This window comes from Rhincodon typus, chromosome 23, assembly GCF_021869965.1.
Source record: "Rhincodon typus isolate 14 chromosome 23, sRhiTyp1.1, whole genome shotgun sequence".
NCBI lineage: Eukaryota > Metazoa > Chordata > Chondrichthyes > Orectolobiformes > Rhincodontidae > Rhincodon > Rhincodon typus.
This window is the reverse complement of record NC_063354.1, coordinates 41,556,574-41,580,069: the sequence shown is the minus strand read 5'-3', so window position 1 is coordinate 41,580,069 and position 23,496 is coordinate 41,556,574. Positions and strand designations below refer to the sequence as shown.

General features: G+C 42.3%; 1 protein-coding gene across 1 annotated transcript in view; it reads left to right on the top strand.

Moving 5' to 3' along the window:
- Positions 1-164: 164 nt before the first annotated feature.
- The window catches only part of LOC109919653 (voltage-dependent T-type calcium channel subunit alpha-1G-like), a 288,516-nt gene continuing 265,184 nt past the window's right edge, over positions 165-23,496 (top strand). Inside the window, exons 1-2 of the mRNA XM_048610895.1 lie at positions 165-276; positions 11,930-12,063. Of these exons, the coding sequence (XP_048466852.1) occupies positions 178-276; positions 11,930-12,063 (233 nt within the window). The 5' untranslated portion in view covers positions 165-177. The remainder of the gene's footprint in view (positions 277-11,929; positions 12,064-23,496) is intronic.

The following is a 23,496-nucleotide window of genomic DNA, read 5'->3' as shown; positions in this document are numbered from 1 at the left end:
GTGTTAATCTGGATGGTGATTAGCCAATCCTACCAGACTTCTGCCTTGGTTGTTCATTGCCGTAAACCTTCGGAGTTTTGAATGTATGGTTTCCTTACTGGGTTTTGTGATAGTCTGTTGCTGTGTCCATGTCTTGATGTTTCCTTAACTCCTCGCTCTCTTACGTGGTTCGAACGGATGAGCATGTTGGTCATCTTACTGAATTGTGTCACCCTGGGAATGTTCCAACCCTGCGAAGACAATACCTGTGACTCGGAGCGCTGCAAAATTCTACAGGTGAGCTCTCTTTGTTTCACTTTGAGGTACAAATGCCAAACATGACTGCGGTGAACTGTTGTTGGCGATATCTCTGAGGGGTCAGTAGGATCTGAAGCACCCCTCGCTTGCTGTGAGATGCATCTTAGAAGTTGAAATTCCTCCATATGCTCACCCCTCGCAATCAACTAATCAGACCGTGTGCTCAAAGTTCAAGGGAAGTCTCGTGGAACAACGATAGTGTCCCTGTCTCTGAGCTGGAAGCACATGCTTCAAACCCCACCTCAGGATGTGATAGCCCCGAAAGGTGTGTTCATCACATGGCCTTGTATGAACCCAAAAATCCTTCCAAAACCCACCCAGGGGCAACTGGGAAAGCCAGGAAAGATTCCTGGTCAGGGTGTGGTCAGAGGAACATTGGAGCCTCTGCACTCACTAACACTTTCAAACTACACTACGCATGTAAAAAAGGTACATGCTACCATAGCAACTCAACCCCCTGAGTGATCTATAACACTTACAATTCAAACCTCAACAGATAGCAGAGCAGAGTTACAGTATTCTAACCACATGTAAGCTACAAGTCAAACTGTGTTACATTTAAACCTCCAGTGGCAGTAAAACAATGTTTTCTTAGTTTAATCCTTCTATACCAATCTGTTCAGCCTGCTTGTGTGATACGTCCTTTCTATGAATGCCTGGCTGATCTCCAAGAAAAGATAATGCACTTAGATCTCAGGAAGAAATGTTTCCGCAGCTGTAGAGGAGAGGGAAAACCTGATTTGATTGACTTTATAATAATCTATTATTTCTTTGAAGAGTTTTTGTTTTCACTGCCTGAATAATATTTACACAAGATGAAGCTATCGGAAGTGGAGAACAGTTTCCAATACTGATGCTATGGATGACTCTGTTAGATTGATCGTTTAGCAGAACTGGAAGCTGGCAGAGGTGAACAGAACACATGCAGAGACAGGAAAAAGAGATGGACCATGATGGGGATGGCATTATTAAATGACAAAAGGGATAATGGGCAAGGAAAATTGGCAAAAGTCAGGATTGATTAATTAGATCTGATTCTGGACAAGAAAACAAAATGACTACTATGTGGCACGTTGATCCACCACCATTAATATATTGGGGAAGTCACAGGGTGGGATTTGAAAACCAAAAGACAATTCTCCTCTCTGTTGCAAAAAAACACATACACTGATTTTTCAGAACTTTAAAAAGAAGTGCATTTGAAATGCAAACCATGAGATTAACAGTGAATAGATTGTTTTCATCAGAGACAGTTTTGACATAAATTGGAAGCCTTGTACATCCCCTCAAAGGTTAAGCAGCCATGAAGTATTTGAAAGCCATTATATTTTCATTTCATCCCTATTAGCATACAGATAGTCTGTTAGTGTCTGTATATAAGTAGTACAAGCTCATATCTGCATATGACATATTAAAACTAATGAGTGATCAAACAGCAATAAAGGAATACAACTGCACTAGTGTTCACAATTTATCCCAATTTCCTGATTAGTACAAATAATGTTGTAATTGTGAGGAGTGAGGCCTACGGTACAGCACAATACAGGCCCCTCGGCCCACAATGTTGTGCCAACCTATTATCCGACTAAGATCAAACTACCCTGCATACCCTACATTATACTATCCTCCATCTGCCTATCCAAGAGTCACTTAAAAGTCTCTAAAGTATCTGGTTCCACTACCACTGCCGGCAGTGCATTCCACACGCCCACCACTCTCTGTGTAAAGAACCCACCTCTGACATCTCCCCTATACCTTCCTCCAATCACCTTAAAATTATGCCCCCTCGTAATAGTCATTTCCACCCTGGGAAAAAGAGCATCCACTCTATCTATGCCTCTCATCATCTTGTAAACCTCTATCAAGTCACCTCTCATCCTTCTTCGCTCCAATGAAAAAAGCCCTAGCTCCCTCAACCTTTCCTCATAAGACCTGCACTCCAGTCCAGGCAGCATCCTGGTAAATTTCCTCTGCACCCTCTCTAAAGCTTCCACATCCTTCCTATAATGAGGTGACCAGAACTGAACACAATATTCCAAGTGTGGTCTAACCAGGGTTTTATAGAGCTGCAGCATAACCTCATGGCTCTTAAACTCAATTCCCCTGCCAATGAAAGCCAACACACCATACGCCTTCTTTACAGCCCTATCAACTTGGGTAGCAACTTTGAGGGATCTATGGACGTGGACCGCAAGATCCTTCTGTTCCTCCACACTGCCAAGAATCCTGCCATTAACCCTGTATTCTGCATTCAAATTCGACCTTCCAAAATGAATCACTTCACACTTTTCTGGGTTGAATTCCATCTGCCACTTCTTTGCCCAGCTCTGCATCCTATCAATGTCCCGCTGCAACCTACAACAGCCCTCCATGCTGTCCACAACTCCACCAACCTTCGTGTCATCGGCAAACTTACTAACCCACCCTTCCACTTCCTCATCCAAGTCATTTATAAAGTGGAGAACATCACCAACCAATAAATTCAAAAGGATGGCGACACAAAGATTGGTCTCAGCTGGCTGCAGATTGTAACAGAAATGGTGATGGTGGTTAGACCAGTCAGGAATATTATAGTTTTGAGGTACTGGATAAGTATGAGTTTCTGCATTGAATTTTCAGTGTGGGGATGCACAAATGAGCACAGTGGTGGAAAACACATAGAAAATTCAAAGGAATATGGTGGTAACTACAAATTGATCGCATCTGCTAACAACCACTGAGCTCTCAAGATCTCTTTTGGTAACCCCATCTCACACAGGCAGTACCTGGGCTCCTGTTCCCACCTCCTGAGTTTTCTGCCCTGAATTTGTTCATGTTGAGCTGTTTGGTTTTACCTCTGCATTTGATTACCTGACACTGAAACCGTGATACAAGGCCATTTCTATATAATATGTATAATGGGCTTGCAAAATATGTTTTAGCACCATCTTGGAAATGGAACTGACATGATCACTTCGGTTTATCAGTTCTCCACTGATTCCTTCAAAATTACTATCACTGCTTCATAGATCATCCTTGTGAATTTAAGCACCCTGGCATTTAACTCATTTGTCCTTCAGGATACATTCATTCTCAATTTCTTTAGCCTGACCTAGAATTTCTCTGTCACTTTGACCAAGGTCCTGGAGCATGCTAGCTGTTGGATAGTACATTGTTTATATCTTAACTGATCACTATCTCTTGAAGGCAAGTATTTAATACGTTTATCCTTCTATTTACCCTGTTGCAAATGCCAAATAAGTCCTTGGGATTCCTTCTTAACCTCTTGCTATTGACCTGCATTGTGCAATGTGTCAGGGCTCATGTGAAATCTCATATTAAAAGTTTTACCAGAAAAAGTGATGATAATAAATTTGAATTTGGTCTTAAGTTAAAAAGTAACATGTTCCAGGTCCAAACAAGAATCTTAAACATAGACAAAACTACATACAAATGTATGAGGAAAGAGTGGCTAAGATTTGATAAAAAATAACAGTAATTGTGGCAAACAGGCAGAGGGAAAATATTAAAGAAACTATTCAAAATGTTCAACAAAAATGCATTCTACTTAAAAGCAAAAACGAAAGCTAGAAATATCCATCCATTGCTTACTCAGGAGGTTAGCAATAATATTGGATTAAAAGAAAAGACTTATAATGTTGCAAAGAAAGGCAGCAAGTTTAAGGATTGGGAATTTTGTAAAAAAACAGCAATGGCCACCAAAAAGTTCATAAAAGGAGACAAAAATGGAAAATGAGTGTAAATTCTCCAAAATTATAAATATAGACTGCAAGAACTCCGGGGAATAATCCATCCAGCCCTGGCGACTTATCCACTTTCAAGGATTCCAACTCCTCTGACAATATTTCACACCACTCCTCTTGAATTAAAGTATCCACATCATCCCTTTCCTTTGTGAATACAGAGATAAAAAAACATTTAAAATTTTTCCCATATCCTCTGCATCTTCACTCAAGTTCCCTTCTTCATTTCTGATGGGTCCCACTTTTCCCTTAACTATCTTTTCACTCTTTATATACCAGTAAAACATCTTTGAGGTTTCCTTTATCTTGCTTGACAATATTTTTTCACACCCTCTCTTCAATTTCCTAATTTCTTTTTTTTAACTGGATCTCTGTACTCCTCGAGGCAATCTGTTTTTTACAGTTGTTTTTGAGGCTAGGTGATTGGACAACGAAGCGACAGCTGGAGTGTAAAGTGAGGAAGTGTGAGAATATTCATTTGGTCATAAGAATAGAAAAGTAATATTTTGTCTGTGAATGTTGTAAATGTTGATGGCTTGTGCATTCAACAAGATGCACAGAAAGCTGGCATGCCAATACTACAAGCAATTTGAAAAGCACAATTCCTTTTGGTCTTTCTTGTGTAGGGTATGGTGTACAAGCATTCAGGGCATTGGTGAGATTACTCCTGGAATGCTGTGTGCAGTTTTGAGGCTTTTTTTTAATGGAAGGATATATTAGCATCGGAGTTGGTACAATGAACATTCGCTATATTGGTACCTGGGATGTGGAGGTTGTCCTATGATGTGAGGCAGGGTAAATTGGGACCACATTCTCAGGAGCTTAGAAAAAAAAAGTGATGAACTCATTGAAATATAATAATTCTGAGGGAGCTATTTCCCCCTGGCTGGGATATAGAATCCCTACAGTGTGGAAGCAAACCATTCAGCCCACACAAACCTTCAGAAAAGCATCCCACCCAATTCCTCTAACATCACATTTCCCATGGCTAATCCACCTAGCCTGCATATCACTGGACACTACGGGCAATTTAGCATGACCAATCCACCCTAACCTGCACATCTTTGGACTGTGGGAGAAAACAGGAGCACCCAGAGGAAACCCACACGGACACGGTGAGAATGTGCAAACTCCACACAGACAGTCACCTGAAGGTGGAATCGAACCCGGGTCCCTGGTGAGGCAGCAGTGCTAACCGCTGAGGCACCATGCCACCCATCTACGACATGACGCACAGTCTCAGGATAAAGAGCTGATCATTTAGAACTGAGATAAGGAGAAATCTCTTCACCCAAAGGATGTGAATCTTTGGAACCCTCTACCCCAGAGGATTGTGGATACTGTCTCATTCATGCTGAGATAGAGAGATTTTGGAGCTTGGAGAATGAAGGGATTTGGGGAGAAGGTAAGAAAGTGGGCTTGAAGTCAAACGTCAACCATGCTAATATCAAATGGCAGAGGAAGCTTGAAAGACAATAAACTCTATATTCCCGCTCCTATTTCATAGGTTCTTGCATTTCTCTAAATCCTTGGTCTTCATCACAAAAGATAGCACATAACAAAGGTAAGTAGCGCACCCATGTGTCCATTCTTTATATATCAGCAAAGATAGCAAGTATTGTTAGGCTATTTAGCCTGTTGCTGAGCCTGAGAGGCAGGGCCATTCTCCAACAGTCACTGTTTGATGGTCCTCTCAAGTGAGAAGTGCACACTGATGATAAAAACCAGACCTTGCAGAGCTGGAAGATCTCAGATCTGCTCTCTGCTGAGTTCATAGATCTGTAGAGGTTTTACAACAGTCTGTTGATAGCCATGTGACTAGAAAGGAAACTGTCAACTCCTGATGACTGTAAAGGGCACACAGTGAGCAAGGATCACACCACCTGACTTCATTCCCTATCTTCGTTCATCTGCTGCTGAAACCTCTCACCATGCCTTTGTTTACTCTATTCCTATGCACTCCTTATTGGCCTCCCAAATTTTACAGTCCGTAAAACTAAGGTTTTCCAAAACTCTGCTGCTTGAGTCTTAACTTAAAGCATGTCCCATTCCCCTGTCACCCCTGAGCTTGCTGATTAGTTTGGATCCAATTCATGCAATGTCTTAATTTCAAAGTTCTCATCATTGTTTCCAAATCTTTTCATGGCCTATCTCCTGCAACCTTCCAAGATAGCTGAGCTTCCCTAATCCTGTCTGTTATGCATTCTCATCACAGTAGCTCTACCAATGGGTGGTTGTGCCTTCAACAGCCCAAGGCCCAAAATCTAGAGTTAATGCCCTTCACCCCTCTGCGCCTGTACCTCACTTTCTTCCCTGTAAGACACCTTGAAACCTACCTTTTGATGAAGCTTTTGATCGTCTGACCTAATACCTGCTTAAGAGGCTCAGTGTCATGGTCTGCTTTATAATACTCCTGTACAATGTTGTAGCAGTTTGAAGCAGCACTCTGTATGTGGTGTTCACTTGTAGCTGACGTACAGAGAAACACGAGTAGATGGAACTATAAGCAGTAGGAGCCAGAAGGCATGGACCAGTTGTTTCAGAAATGGTCTGTGTCATTTGGTTGTAGATCGTTACATTTCAGTCTGTCCCTAGATTTTCTCAAGTTCCGAGAACCGACACTAGCCACCATTCTCACAGTGCCTTGGAATGTTTCATTCCATCAAAACTGCTATATAAATAATAGTGATGATATTGGACAAGATTAGGCTTATCAATGCTGCCATTTTTTTGTTGAAATTTACAACAGAAGAATGGTCACTTCAGTTAGGTATCAGAAATTAGATTCCAGAATGCAATGGGGTAAAATTAGGCCAATTACCCCTTTGTGACTAGTCCACCATTGGATAAAATCATAACTGATCACAACTCGACTTCCTTGTCTCCTCCCTCGCAATACCTGACACCTTCACCAATGAAAAAATTCTCTAGCCCAACCCTGAATAAATTTAAAATCCTCAATTCTGCTACCGTCTAGGGGAGAGAATTCCACATTCTAATGACCCTCTGAGAAAAAGAGAAATCCCATGTCTACATATAAGGGGAGATCGCTAGTTCTTAAATTATATTCCCTAGTTTTAGTCTTTCAGTTGTGAAGTATCAAACTCTGATAACCATTCTGTACAGGCAAGAGAGTCTTTCAAAGGCTAGGTTGCTTTTCAAAGAGATGAAGTCTAAAGCTCCTTCTCTTATTTTACCAAACCTGGGTAAGGTTGTATAATCTGATAGGACACATTCTTGGAGATTTCAAAACCTGACCTCCCACATCTACCTGTGCCACGCAGTAAAAAGCCCTTGTCCCCTCATCATCCAAAATTCCTTTTATACCAAATGAACAAATGTGTTTAAAAAAGTGAAAAAGATATTTAAATTTATTTTAATGTTCTTTATAATTTTGTGTCCTTTAATCTTGTCTGGGTGTGGGCGTCACATTTGCTGCCCAACCCTAGTTGTCCCTGAACTAATTGGATCTTTGGGTCATTTCATAGGACAGTTAAGAGGCGACCTCATTCATGTCTGTCTGGAGTCAAATGCAGGCCAGACTGGCTAAGGAGGGTAGATTTCCATCCCTAAAGGGCATTAGATATTTGATGGGCTTTTGCAACAATCAACACATGGTCACCATTATACTAGCTTCCAACTTCAGATTTTAAAGAATCCACATTTCACCCTTTGTCATGGTGGGATTTGAAATCGTGTTCCTAGAAATTATCCTGGGGCTCTGAGTTAATAACCCACTGATCTTTCTGCTGTGCATTTACATCCCCTCCTCCTATGTGCTTGCTCAAAGCATCATCTCAGGATTAATCTGTAATTCTTGGTAATTCAGTGAGCAGTCCTTATAGATTGGCAAAGTAGAATCCGGTACATTAACCCCAATCTTTACATTGGTTCATTAATGCAAGCCATTTATAGCCCCTCATTCTCTTCAGCATTAAAGACAGATGTGAGACTATTTTTAACGGCATGTTGAAATTAGCAATCGTTTCCTACCCATCAAGTTTCAGCGAACGCTGTATTTTTTCAAATTAGTTTATCTTATGCAACATTAAAAATGCAATGTTTGCTGGAATGATCTGTGAAAGGCTTTTTTTAAAATGTACATGCTGTTCACACTTCACCCTGTCAATCATCACAGTCAAGGGAATGTCAGGAGCAGAGGTTTAATAATATTAAAAGAGATTTTCTTATTAGATTTAGGACAAGTTGCACTTCCCCAGCAGCCACAGTGAATCCTGTAGGCTTTTGTCTTTGCTTGAACCGCAAATCACAGAGCTGAAGGATGCCATTTAGCCCAACATGCTTGCTCTCGTTCTATTACCTAGTGGCAATCTCCTACATTTTTCCCCCATACTCTTGTACACTACTTCAATCCGAATGATCATCCAATGTCTCCTTGATTGCCTCGATTGATCCTGTATTCAAAGCATTCCCAAACAGTGCATTCCCTAACCTAACAACGTGCTGAGTGAAAAAGATTTTCTTCACATTACCTTTGCTTCTTTTGTGCATTATTTTAAATCTATGCTCCTTTTGCTCATGTTCCTTCTATGAGCAGGTATGGTTTCTCCCTATCTACACTATCCAGCCCACTCAATGTTTTGAAAACCTCAATCAAATGTCCTCTCAGCCTTTTCCTCTCCAAGCAGAACCGTCCCAACTGAAGGTTATCCTCGTAACTGAAGCTTCTTATTCCTGGAACCGTTCTTGTAAATTGTACTGCACTGCCTCCAATACATTCATATCTTTCCTATAATGTGGCACTCACTATTGTACACAATACTCCAGCTGGGGTCTAACAAATGTCTTATACAAGTTCAACATCACCTCCTTCTTCTTGTATTCTGTGCCCCTATTAAAAAAGCCAAGGACACTGCTCATTTTATTAGCTGCTCTCTTCAACTGTGATCTGTGCATACATACACCCAGGTCTGTCTGCTTCTGCACCCCCCTTTTGAATTATACTCCTTATTGTATATCGTATTTCAGTTTGTCTTTCAAAGTGCATCACCTCACATTTCTCTGCTTTAAACTTTATCTGCCACCTACCTGCCCACTTCAACAACTTGTCAATGTCCTTTATGAAGAAATCAAACAGTCAAAGAAATAACTGGCATTCAAGATATGCAAGTTCTCACTAGCCGAATGGAACCACCAATGGGTGCATCCTGTACACAAACATTGGTGCAGTGCAACAAAACTCAAGTGTAACTTTTCCCATAACAATCACATAGCAAGCAGACACTGCCAGATGCATGATCAAACTTACATCCCCATCCAATTGACATCCATCCTAATTTATACCTATTTCTGAAGAAGGGTCTAGGCCTGAAACGTCAGCTTTCCTGCTCCTCTGATGCTGCTGGGCCTGCTGTGTTCATCCTGCTCTACACCTTGTTATCTCAGATTCTCCAGCATCGGCAGTTCCTACTATCTCTGGCCAACATAGAGAAGCAGGATTGCCAGTTGGTGAATGACTGCAGTATCATTTCTCATTCTTGTTAAGGACCAGACCAGGCCCTCTCACAAAACCCTAACTTTTTTTTATTTTAAAGGCAAATGTAATGTCCCAGATGCAATGCAACTGGTCAAACTACTCGACATTAAGCAAGGCACAATTTATTAAACACTATACAAACACCAACAAAAGAAAGAGGAATTTAGAATAACGTAACTCTAATGGAAAACTTAACTGAATAATAGATACAGTAACTATTATGAATTAACTGTTCCAATATAGTAGCTTCTCATAAACACACCCCTTGGCAAAAGGGAAAATTCAGACACAGACTCTCACGTGCAGTTCTCCAATCCAGGAGGAAAAAAACATCGAGAAAATTCTGAGATGTAGCAGCCAGAAGACATTCAAACCCCAATAGCTCCTGCTTAAAGCTAAACCTAAAAATTAAAAAAAAAACAGAAAACCTGGTCTGTGAGAGATGGCCTCAACTAGGCTGCTTCCATCGTTCCAACTTTAAAAAAATCCCAAGGCCTCACAAGTTGTTTACTTTTTTAGACACAGCTCTGTACCTCTGCCTTACAACATCACTTCAAAAAAAAAGGACAAAATAACCTCTTAAAGTGACATTATTGTCACGTTCTGCATCAGAGGTAGAAGGCACTCTCATCATCTTCAGTTCCACAAAAATAAATTTGGCTTGTTGTTGAATTTTACTTCAGGAAACCAATGTCAGCTCAGACCTGGTCAGCCACATCTTCCAACCTGCTGTATGTGTTGAAGGAGGCACACTGTAATATGATACATATTTCTGCATTGATTCATTCCCATCATAACTAACAAACATCTGAGTGACATCACTGAATGTGTCCTGAGATAACAGTTTGTAGAGCTGGATGAACACAGCAGGCCAAGCAGCATCAGAGGAGCAGGAAAGCTGACGTTTCGGGCCGAGACCCTTCTTCAGAAGTGGGGGAGGGGAAGGGGGTTCTGAAATAAATAGGGAGAAAGGGGGAGGCGGATAGAAGATGGATAAAGGAGAAGATAGGTGGAGAGGAGACAGACAGGTCAAAGAGGCAGATTTTTATCCATCTTCTAAGGAGAAGATAGGTGGAGAGGAGACAGACAGGTCAAAGAGGTGGATTTTTATCCATCTTCTATCCGCCTACCCCTTTCTCCCTATTTATTTCAGAATGCCTTCCCCCTCCCCCATTTCTGAAGAAGGGTCTAGGCCCGAAACATCAGCCTTCCTGCTCCTCTGATGCTGCTTGGCCTGCTGTGTTCATCCAGCTCTACACCTTGTTATCTCAGATTCTCCAGCATGGGCAGTTCCTACTATGACTGAATGTATCCTGTTCGACTTATCCCTTTCGAATTTGACCTCACCCAATTTGCCCCTGCCTGAGTTAACGCCCATCCAATTAACCCCCTTTGATCCTACCCTCTGTCCAATTACACCTGCCTGATGTATATTTACCCAATTTACACCCAACTGACTTACTCCTGGTCAAATTACACCTCCCCGTTTACACGAATGCAATTTACACCCTCCTGATATATAGGCAGCCAACCTACCCCACCCACTTTACACTTACCCCATTTATACCCCGTCCTGTTCCACACCTGTTTCAATGCAGATCAATCCACTCTCCTTCCCGATTTAACCTCACCCCCAGTGATACTCCATCATAACTTGCACCCTCAACAGCAGCCTGCCCCAATCCTTGCAGTGTTCTGGGACCCACCAATGGCCTCAGGTGATGACAAACCAGCTGCAGGCATTTCCTTCCTGGAAATGATTCTCTTCAATGGACCTACTGACCTCTGACTGACCTGCAGTTCCTGCCTGCAGGGTCGTTGAACTGATGAAAGCCTCCCACTGTCCAGTAAAAGGGGTGAGTCCAGCCATCGCCATAGGAGGGGCAATGGGCCTCCCACTGGCTCTCCAACGTGTGTCCGAGACCACCATAAGCTCCATTAAATAGAGCCCAGGGTTAGGATACAGATCATCCACATTCTAAGTGACTTACAGCATAGGCTTGAGGGTAGAATGGCCTTCCTCTGTTCCTGCCTTCCAGCAGTGTTACGCTCAGATGTACCAATATCCTACAGGATCAGGAGATTTTCCAATGGATGGATCTTAATCATTTTCCACCGTGGCTACACTTTGTGACAAGCAAGTTGCTCACAGGGCTTAAGAGATAAGGAGATGAATTGGATGTCAGATTCCAGACTGAATGACTGACAGTTGCACCGTCAATGAACAGTGTAAATAACTTACCTTTTCTATTAGTTGCCACCTGACAGGTCCTCTGCGATCCAATCCCATAAATATCAAGTCTTTTTTTTATCGTGGTGGATGGCCACAGCCTAATGTCCCTGCGCCAGCCTCCATTTAACACACTGACTGTCTGCTCCTTCTGTTTTTCAGGGCTTTGACGATTTCATCTTTGCATTCTTCGCTGTAGAGATGATTGCCAAGATGATTGCGCTGGGCATCTTTGGCCCGAAATGTTACCTCGGTGACACGTGGAACCGCCTCGACTTTTTCATTGTTATTGCCGGGTAAGTTCTCTGAGCTGATTGGATCTCGTCTGTTGCCACCTTGTCCATTGAACATCTGACAGAATGGAGCAGCGTTAAAGTGCACTCTGTTAAAATTCCTTCGTCGGTGTGTAATGTTCTGGTTAAATGTCCTGCTCTCATTTTGTTGGCTCATTGCCGCACGCACACTTTCAAGGCAAATTCGTCAGGTCTGATTGTGAAAGATGACTCTGCCCCCAAGATATTAATAAACTCACATGACAGCATACAAACAAATTCACTCCCAAGCCATCTCTCTGGAAGTCTTAACTCCAGTTTGCACTTTAATTGCGACACCACTAGACAATTGTACAAGGCACAAAGACTATCGCTGCTGCACTATCAGTTATAAATGCAGACCATATAAAGTGCACAAATGTACTGTTTGTCATTAAAGTCATCCCCTCTTTAAACTTGATTAGCTCCGATGATTCATCAACTCCACTAACTTAACGGTCAAAGCTAACTTCCAAGTTTGCGTTTTTTTTAGTTAAGGGAGCCAATTTGTCCAATCCTGTTGATTAACTTGGCAAATATTGCCCTCCCCTCTTACACCTTGTTGATTTGTCTTCAACAAGTATTTTATTGGTTGTAAAGCATTTTTAGAATGGTCCAAGTGTGTTTTAATGAGAATGGGTGTGTTAACGATGTATATCATGATGCAACAGAGGCCTGTGGCCACATGCAATAGCCTGCGAAGAAAGAATTCTTGAGTAGATTTGAAGCTCGGGTTGTGGATTGTTGTGGTTGGTTCACCGAGCTGGTTCGTTAATTTGCAGGCGTTTCATTACCCTGCTGGGTAACATCAAAGGTTTGTACAATCTGTACTGAGAAATGGTGAACTTGCAGAGAACTATGTTATGGACAATTACAAACCAAATACTGCAGGTGCTGGAGATCTGTGAAAAAGCAAATGCTGAAAGTGCTGGAGAAATTCAGCAGATCAGGCAGCATCCATAGAGAGAGAGAGAGTTAATGTTACAAGTCTAGAATGACTCTTCTTCAGAACCTGCATTTCTCTACAAGTTTATATCTTATGTACAAAGATGGAAACAAAAAGGTTTCCAGAACGTCCAAGAGGCGACAGCTATAGGTCTTAGGGAACAGGAAACCACTACAGGCTACAGAGAGACATGAATAACCATCTCACCAATGTGCAAACCCTAAACTATAAGCATTGAGGCAATACAAGCCACTAAAATCCTCAAGGTGCCATTGAAAATGCAAGTTTTCTGTTTCAATATAGTGTTCCAGTCAGAAGAAAATTAAGTTCTCAATGGTAAATTCTTTGGCACAGATGTAATTGACTTGCTTTTATCTAAAGGTCTTGCCAGAAGAAATAAGGAAATAAACCAGGATTAGAATAGTTTAGGACTCTACTCACTGGAGTTTAGAAGAATGAGAGGCGATCTGATTGAAACATATTGGATTTTTAAGGGGCTTGAAGGGTACATACTGAGAGACTGTTTCCCATCTTGGGAGAGTCTAGGACCAGAGGGCATAGTCTCAGAATAAAAGGGTGCCAATTTAAGCCTGAGATGAGGAGGAATTATTTTCTCTCTGAGAGTTGAGAATCTTTGAAACTCTTTGCTAGTAGAGCTGTGGGGAGCTGTGGGGTCCTTGTGTATATTTAAGGCTGCAATAGATAGATTCTTGATCGGGGTGAAGGAGTGATTCAAGAGTATGGGGAAAATGCAGGAAAGTGGACATGAGGAATATCAGATCAACCATGATGCTATTGAATGGTGGAGCAGGCTTGAGGGGCTGAATGGCCTAATCTTGATACTGTTTCTTATGGTCTTTTTAACTCTAATCTTTATATAGAACTCCAAAGTGGGAAAAATGCTCATCGGATGGTAGATATCTCACACCACTTACCCAGCAGAATTTTGCCAACTCTGAATCAATGATACCTTCATAAGGCTTCATTCCTGTGCCGCTAAGAGCTGGAAGAGTTAACTCTGTGCCTACTAAAAATGGTCCAATGGACCTGCAAATGCTAATATCTAAATGAAAAATATCTTCAAAGCATTTTCACAAAACTCCTTTCTTGCTTCTTCTGATATTTTCTCTTTCAGGTTTCTGTGTCTCTGAATTCTTGTCTTTGAGGTGGAAAATAGGATATATAATTGCTTCCAGTTACTGGGTGTGAAATAGTGTCTAGTGTTTGGAGAGATGGACAAGGTGAAAAATCAGAAGTCAGCTGTGGAAATGCGAACGTAGCTAAGGTTTTTTTTATTAATGCAGGCGATATGGGCATCACCTGCTGGGACAGCATTTATTGTCCCAATCCTAGTTGCCCTTGAGGCAGTAGTGGTGAGCTGTCTTCTTGAACTGCTGTAGTCCATTTGGTGTGAGTAGTGAGGGAGTCCCAGCATTTTGGCCCAGCAACACTAAAGGAATGGCGATGTATTTCCAAGATGGAAATCAGGATTGGATCAGAGGTTCTGTTGGGTGCCTGGAAGAAAGGTGGAGAGGAGGTGATGGCCTGGTGGTATCATTGCCATACTATTTATCCAGATAATGTTCTGTGGACCTGGATTCAAATCCACCATGGCAGATGGTGGAATTTCAATTCAATGAAAATCTGGAATTACAAGTCTACGATCACCATGAAGCCATTGTTGATTGTCGGAAAAAAAGCCTCATCTGGTTCACTAATGTCCTTTAGGGAAGGAAACTGCCATCTTTACCTGGGCTACATGTGACTCCAGATCCACAGCAATGTGTTTGACTCTTAACTGCCCTCTGGGCAATTAGGGATGGACAATAAATGCTGGCCTAGCCAGCGATGCCCTCATCGCATGAATGAACATGAAAGGAAGGTAAACTATTATTTCTGAACTTTGCATTGAACTTCGTTACAACAGTGTTATGAGTTCAATGACAGAGGGTGAATGGAAGAGGAAGGGAAGTGAGCCACTACAGGTTTGATGTCAATCCTGTGGACAGCGTTAAAGTGTTTATTAATACTGCTACCTAATTAGCCTCTGGTCTCCGCATTGTAGAGGAGACCACCCTGTGGGCAGTGAATTCAGTAGACAGGAGAAGAGAAAGGACACATGAATTTCTCCCTCACTTGGCAAGGACGTCTAGGAACAAGGATGATTGTGTACGGCTTGGTGCATGGGCTGGCATCGTACCTTCTGCCATTATACAGGAAGGTAGCAGAGAAATAGAAAACTGAAGCAACTGAAAAACTGAAAAAACTGAACCTTAGCTACATTCGCATTTCCACAGCTGACCTCTGATTTTTCACCTTGTCCATCTCTCCAAACACTAGACACTATTTCACACCCAGTAACTGGAAGCAATTATATTTCACATTTTCCACCTCAAAGACAAGAATTCAGAGACACAGAAACCTGAAGGAGAACATATCAGAAGAAGCAAGAAAGGAGTTTTGTGAAAATGCTTTGAAGATATTTTTTATTTAGATATTAGCATTTGCAGGTGTAGAGCTAAGAATGAGTGACTCAGGGCACCACAGAAGGGATGGCCGCTCCAGAAAAATGGAAGTGGAAGATATGTTTGATGGTGCACTTACGTTGTTCTTGTAGGAAGGCCAAAAGGTGATCAGGGTCTGGTGAGAATAAAGAGACAAGCAGCAGAAATCTGTCATCGTTGTGAGAGCAATTAGATGGGCTCAATGTTCAAGTTTGGGAAATGGGATAGATCCCCTCAAGATCCTTGTTGATTGGAACAAAACACAAACCCTCAGCTGAGGAAAACAAAGGGGGTGCATTTCAGAAGGTAGACACACCAATCTAGATTCAATGCAGAACCTGGGAAAACAGGATTGGGTGGAATGTGCGTTGGAAAAGATGCATACTTCAGGCAGTTGTGGGAGGTTTGAAGCCCACCACAAGAGATAGAAATAGTGAGAGAGAGAGGCTACCCCATCTTCAGTGCACATTCATATGCTTTTCCTTCCATACATCCGAGGAACAATGTAACATGGCACATTGAAACTTATTTTTTACTCCTGTGAACCAAAGCAAATTAGTAAAAGAAAGAGTATTTAACTTATAAACAAAAGCAGAAATTACTGGAAAATCTCAGCAAGTCAGGCAGCATCTATGGAGAGAAATCAGAGTTAACGTTTCATGTCCGGTCACCCTTCTTCAGAACTGATGGTAGCTAGGAAACGGTTTATATGCAGGAGGTAGGGTGGGGGGAGGGTAAGGAATAAATGATAGGTGGGGACAGGGGCCAAAGAGAGAGAAGAACAGTTGGACAGACAAAGGAGTGGATAATGTTCCAGCTGGAAGGATGAATGGCTGCTAATGGAGACTAGTAGTGGCTAATGATGGGTGGTGTGTAATAGCAGACTGTGTCACAACAAGGCCTGGTTTGAGAGTGTTGGGGTAAGGACACGGGAGAAGATGCTTCATGTCCTAAAATTGAAGAACTCAATATCAAGTCCAGAAGGCGGTAGACTTCCCAACCAGAAAATGAGGTGCTGTTCTTCTAGCTTGCACTGAGATGTTCTGCAAAGCAGTCACCCAGTCTATGCTTCGTTTCCCCAATGTAGAGGACACCAAATTGTGAGCAGCAAATGCAGTCGACTAGATTCTGGGAAGTGCAGGTAAAGTGATGTTTCACCTGGAAGGTGTGATTGGGCCCTTGGATACTGGGGAGAGAGGAAGTAAATAGGCAGGTGTTATATCTTTGAATTCAACTTTGAGGCACCTTCTCCCATGTCCTTACCCCAATCCTCACACACCAGGCCTTGTTATCACATGGTCTGCTACCACACTCAATCCATTGTTAGCTTTTATACAATTTCTATTTTTGTTTCTGATTTCCAGCGTTCACAGTTCTTTCGGCTTTTTATTTAGTATTTTGCTTATAACCATCACGGATGTGTAGTATCTACCACGCACCTTAAAGCCAAGCTCATTTTTGCCCAATTACTGCTCAGTTGCTAATTTGCCAGTATCCTATTGCTAACAATGCATGAACTGAATCACAATGATCTGCACTTGGATACAATCAGTCCCACAGGTGCCTCACTGAGCTGTAAGCAGTTAACTTCTGAAATAGCATTCATTTTGTGGCTCTCTTACCTCATAAGCAAGCTCTGTCCTTTTTTGGCAGTGAGAGGCTCCCTTAATCCACCTGTCGATTCCTTTCATTATGTTTTAAACTTGGATCTTGTCCCGGATTCTCTATTTTCCAATGAGAACAGATGTTGTTGCCTAATTACATTTAAGCGCCAAAATAAAAGTTCATTTTCTTAAGGTTTCCCTACAAATGATTTACCACATATGTTCTATGTGCCTCTTATTTGAAATAATAGCAGCCTTGTCATGTGGGAAGTGTGAAAGCTCTTTCCCCATTCCCTCCCGTATCTACTGGATGGAACAAAAATGGAAGGGGATGATTTAAAATGAAAGGGACCATTGTCACAGTTTGTTCTAAGCCAGTAATGACTCTTCCTCTGCTCCTAAAATTCCAGGTTAAAACCCCGTTCAGTCACAGAAAGTGCATTTGTAATGTAGCTTTAATATGTTTGATTGTAAATCTTTCTGATACACCTATGACAAGTGGCAAGAAAAGGAGAGTCCCTGGTCAGCCATACATAATGCACAGTGATTCCGCTCAAGCTACTATTGCATTTTGGTGCAACAAACAGGGGCAGGACTTATACAATTAATGGTAGGGCCTTGGGTAGTGTTGTAGAACAGAGGGACATAGAGTTTGCATCACATATAGACAGTGTGTTTAGAAAGGCGTTTGGCACGCTTGCCTTCATTGCTCAGTCCTTTGAGTGTAGGAATTGGGACGTTATGTTGAGGTTATACAGGATGTTGGTGAGGACTCTTCTGGAGTACTTTGTGCAGTTCTGGTGGCCCTGTTATAGGAAGGATATTATGAAGCTAGGGAAGGTTCGGGAGAGATTTACCAGGATGTTGCTGGATATTGAAGGTTTGACCTATAAAGAAAGGCTGCTCTGGGACTTTTTTCACTGAAGCTTAGGAGGTTGAGCGATGTCCTTATAGAGGTTTATAAAATCATGAGGTGTATAGATAGGGTTAATGGTAGGTGTCCTATCTCTAGGATGGGGGATTTCAAGACTAAGTGTGAGAGAAGAGAGATTTAAAAAAGACATGAGGGGCAAATTTTTTTACACAGAGGATCGTTCACGTGTGGAATGAACTTCCTGAGGAAGTGGTGGATGTGGATACAATTACAACATGTAAAAGATATTTAGATAAATACATGAATAGGAAAGGTTGGAGGAATATGGGCCAGGAGCAGGCAAGTGGGACTAGTCTAGTTTGGGATTATGTTCAGCGGGGACTGGATGGACCGAAAGGTCTGTTTCAGTGCCACATGACTCTATGACTCTGCTACCTCTGGCAGTCACTCACAATCTGCTCCTCAAAGAACTACTTATGGAAGCAGACATGAGCACATGCTGTATCTGCCTCAGATGCCACCAAGTACGAGCGGAAAATAAGGAAAAGCTCAAAACCAGTGTCGATGCTCCACACATACTGCCACGACACCCCTAGTTCACTTTGCGACATTGGTGCATCTTTCTTTTTTTCCATCTGGTGCATTTATCATGCATTTCCCCTTTGTGTTTAATCTATTCAGTTCAACTAATCAGTGGGGGAGTAAGTCCCACATTCTTGCTGGGAATTCCCAATTGGATTCATGGTGACTATCTTATATTCATAACCTTGGATGTTTCACACATGGAATCATCTTCCCTGAGCCTCTTATCATAATTATAAAGACCTCTACTCAGCTTTAAAACATTACAAACTGTTAAGCCTTTCCTGATATTTACAGCCTGTCAGTTCTGGTTCATCTTTGCAAATTATTTTCGCTCCTCTCCTAGGCAGATAACCATGAGACTTTATGCAGTGACCTGATCTCATTGAATGCTGTCCTTGCATTGTATTAACTTTTATAATAAGTCCTTCAGCAGACGCTTCATTCTTCAAAGGAACAAAACGCTTCTGCAGCAGATGTGTGAAGAAACTCTGTGCCGTTCAATATGAGTAGATCAAGATTATCTGCATGCATGCAATGAGAAGGCATTTGAGCATGAGGAGATTTAATGAACATTCGGATGTACTCCAATGCACCAGGGTACCAAACAAACAGCTCTTCTCTGTCTCTGTGTGGTTGGTGAATGTGGGTTTTCAATGTGCAGTCAGCTGTTACCTTTTCCAGGAATTGCTTTTTGCCATGAAATTCCTACTGCTTGAAGACAGTGGCTCTATAAGGCAGGAAAAGAAACATAGAAAATAGAAATGGAGAATAGAAAGCCACTAAGTCCATTAAGCCTGCTCCACCATTCAATATAATCATGGCTGACCATCCAACTCAGTCCCCTGTCCACTTTCTCCCCATACCTTTTGATTCCTTTAATCCCTTAGAAGTAGATCTGACTCTTAGAATCCCTATAGTGTGGAAGCAGGCCATTCGGCCCATTGAGAACATACCGACACTTCAAAGCGCATCCCACCCAGACCCATCCCCCATCCCATAACCCTGCATTTCCCATTGGCTAATCCACCTCGTCTGCACATCTTTGAACTGTGGGAGAAAACAGGAGCACCCAGAGGAAACCCATGCAGACACGGGGAGAACGTGCAAACTCCACACAGAGAGTCACCCGAAGGTGGAATCAAACCAGGATCGATTGCGCTGTGAGGCAGCAGTGCTAACCATTGATCCACCATGCCAACCCTCCTTCAAAACGTTCAATGTTTTGGTCTCAACCTCCTTCAGATAATTCCACAGGCTCACCACTCTCTGGGTAAAGACATTTCTCCTCACCCCAGTCCTAAATGGCCTACCCTGACTCCTTAGACTGTGACCCCCTGGAACTAGACTCCTCCATCATCCAGAGCTTCATTCTGTACTTAGCCTGTCTAGTCCTGTTAAACATTTACAGGTTTCTATGGAATACTCCCTTCACTTCTAAATCCTAGTGAATATAGTCCTAATGGATCCAGCCTCTCTTCATTTGCCAGCCCTGCCATTCCAGAAATCAGTCTCGGAAACCTTTGTAGCTCTCCCGCCAAAGCCAGAACATCCTTCCTCGGATGAAGAGAGAAAAACTGCACACAATACTCCAGCTGTAAACTCACCAAGGCCCTGTACTACACAGAATAACTAGATGAGAAAATCCAAAATCGAAAAGGTCTGGCATCTCTTACCTGTGATACCACTTACGATTTGAGAAAGCAGCTCACTACCACCTTCTCAAAGGCAACTAAGGACAGGCAATAAATACTGGCCCAGCCAGCAATGCCCACATCCCATGAGTGAATAAAAAAATGAGTTCATGACATAATCAATTGATCTTTTCTATGAAGAAAAAATAAACTAATGGATGATATTGAGAAGGCAGTGAGAAAGATAAGAATTGTTCAATAGGTAAAGACCAAAGCTCATCATGTTATCCTCCTACCATCTGGGGCTTTCACATATGAGGCAACAATAAGAATGCTTTTGGCAATTATTAGACAAGATCTTGTGATGCATTGTGTAATAGCCCTGTCTCTGGGCTAGAGGCTCCAAATCCCACCTCAGGACTTGATGTCCATGGAAATTGTGTCATAATATGGTCAAACAGGTTGATTGTCAATCTTTAAATTCTCCCAACACACCAATGACAGGCAGTGAGAGCAAGAGAGTTTATTAATCAGCATGAGCCATATGGTAGCTGCATCATCCGTTAAGTACTTGCAACGAGAAAGCATAATTGTGTACGCAGTGCTGAGCGAGAAGGCAGCAAGTGTAAAAAGAGTACAGAGTTTGGCAGAATGAGAGGCGATCTCATTGATATATGCAAAATTCTTATATGGATATGTAGGGCAGATACAGGTAGGATATTTCCTCTATTTGGGGATTCTGGAACTGGCAACACAATTTAAAATTAAGGGGGATTCCATTTCAGGAATATACTTTGAAATTTCTCCTCCAGAGGTCTATGGAAGCTTACTCTTTGAGTATAATTAAAGTGGAGGTTGAGAAAGTTTTGATGGCATAAAGGCTCATGGGAGATGTGTGGGTAAAAAACATTGAAGTATTTAATTAGCCACAGTAATTGGTGGAGCAGACCTGAGGGGCTGAATGACCTTCTCCTGTTCCTGTTCTCTTTCCATAGTACCCAACACATGCCTGATAGACTGATAGACTCCTTACAGTGTGGAAACAGGCCATTCGGCCCAACAAGTCCACACCAACTCTCTGGAGAGCATCCCACCCTATCCCATCTGTACCCTATCCCTGCAGCCCTGAATTTCCCTTGGCTAAATCCCCCTAGCCTGCATATCCCTGGACACTATGGGCAATTTAGCACAGCCAACCCACGCTAACCTGCACATCTTTGGACTGTGGGAGGAAACCGGAGCACCCAGAGGAAACCCACACAGGGAGAATGTGCAAACTCCACACAGACAGTCACCCGAGGGTGGAATTGAACCCAGGTCCCTGGTGCTGTGAGGCAGCAGTGCTAACCACTAAGCCACCGTGCCACCCCCAAACCATCTTTCGTACACTTTTCAAAGTGGTCCCGCGAAAACAATCGTGCGATCAATGTCCATAAGTCAGTCAAGGAAGACCTAGCCATGAAACAAGGAAAGCCTCAGTGCTGGTAGCTGTGGGTGTCATTTGGAATGATGAGGTTAAAATCCAGAAAGTCAACTGGTGCAGGATAAAACGGGAGCCAATATTTTCACACTTTAATGAAGATGCGTTTACAGAGCGACGCATTGCACTCATGGTTCGAGAGCCTATGTTTCAGCCTGTGTCTACTTATAGGTGCACAAGTGAATCCCTAGTTAATGCTCTACTTATGAGTAAACAATCCATATACCATTAGTACCGGGAGGTTCTTGTGACTAAGTGGTAGTGTCCTTACCTGAAACCTAGTTGGATTGAAGTTCTGCCTGAGCCACATATGTGTGATTTCATATCCGAGCATGTTGGTTGCAAGATGTTTTCACAGTTAATGCCAAGTCATCTGTTCCTAAGCATGTTACACACACCACATATCATGCTTCAACTTATTTACATTCTGCATTCCAAAACTTACTACTGAAAGAAAGTCAGTCTGATTTGCAATTGTTGCAATGATAAAGGAGTGTCTGTTTATAACATTTCTTGGTGCAAAACCTTCCCATTTTCCATTATATTGAAGTTTTAGCCCACCCCCTCATTAACACTTCACCAACTGCTTCCCCTCTCCGTACCCTCCACACCTTTTCCCCAAAACTCAGTGCATTGTGCAGGGTATTCATTCATACCACCTCGCATTGTTCTGTCTGCCTCACCACCACCCCAGCCCCTCACCCCGAGGCCAGGCTGCAGCGATTGGTCAGGAGATGTTGGTGGGAACTGAGAAATAGCAATAGCCACAATGAAGGCAAGGCAGTCCTGCCAGACAACATAGCCCATCAGCTTTCTATGTTTAACTGTAATACAGTGAATGCCATTTGTGTCTTTACATTTGATGCTATTTGTCTAAAGTCATTAGTGGATAACTGAGAAAAGATTTGTGGGATTCAGTTCCTTCAAACGTTGTACCAATTAGGACATAACCTTTCGAGAAACTGAATTGGACTTACGTAGCATTAGCTGCGTGCTAAAAAGTAATATTTCTTCCCTTAGTCTTGATGGTTTTGAAAAAAACCAAAGTAGGACAGGAAAAATAGCCCTGTTGTTCCTTTCAAGAAGTAATTGTTCAGCACCTTCAGTGCCCAGGATGTCTACCTGAGCGGCCAGGATAGCCATGTGTTCTGGCTTTATCCAGCTCTGACATCATTTTAATGAGAGGCTGCATGTTTGTATTTCGTGAATGTTTCCCCTTTTCAAAGTCTTCTCGTCACCTGCTTTGTATTAAACACAGCTCCTGCTGACCAGAATGTGCTGCTTTGAGCTTGGAGTTTGACAAGAGAAGGTTTTCTAACTTAATCAAATTCCATTGTGTTCTCTTGGCAGACACAACCTCACACCATTTGTTTTTCATTTAATTCTCTCCATCTATCAACCTCTGCCATCTTTACATTGAGTAAGCATCTCATCGGACCACGTACAAGACAGTTTTTATGAAACAAATTTTTAAATACCTATGATACAAATTCTCTCCCCTTTTTGTGGTATTAATAGAATTGATGTACATCTTGCATGTCGTGTGAGTCACAACTGAATTTGTTTCAGAGATAGTAGGAACTGCAGATACTGGAGAATCTGAGGTAACAAGGTGTAGAGCTGGATGAACACAGCAGGCCAAACAGCATCAGTGGAGCAGCAAGGCTGACGTTTTGGGCCTAGACTCTTCTTCAGAAAAATTTCCTGAAGAAGGGTCTAGGCCTGAAACGTCAGCATTCCTGCTCCTCTGATGCTGTTTGGCCTGCTGTGTTCATCCAGCTCTACACCTTGTTA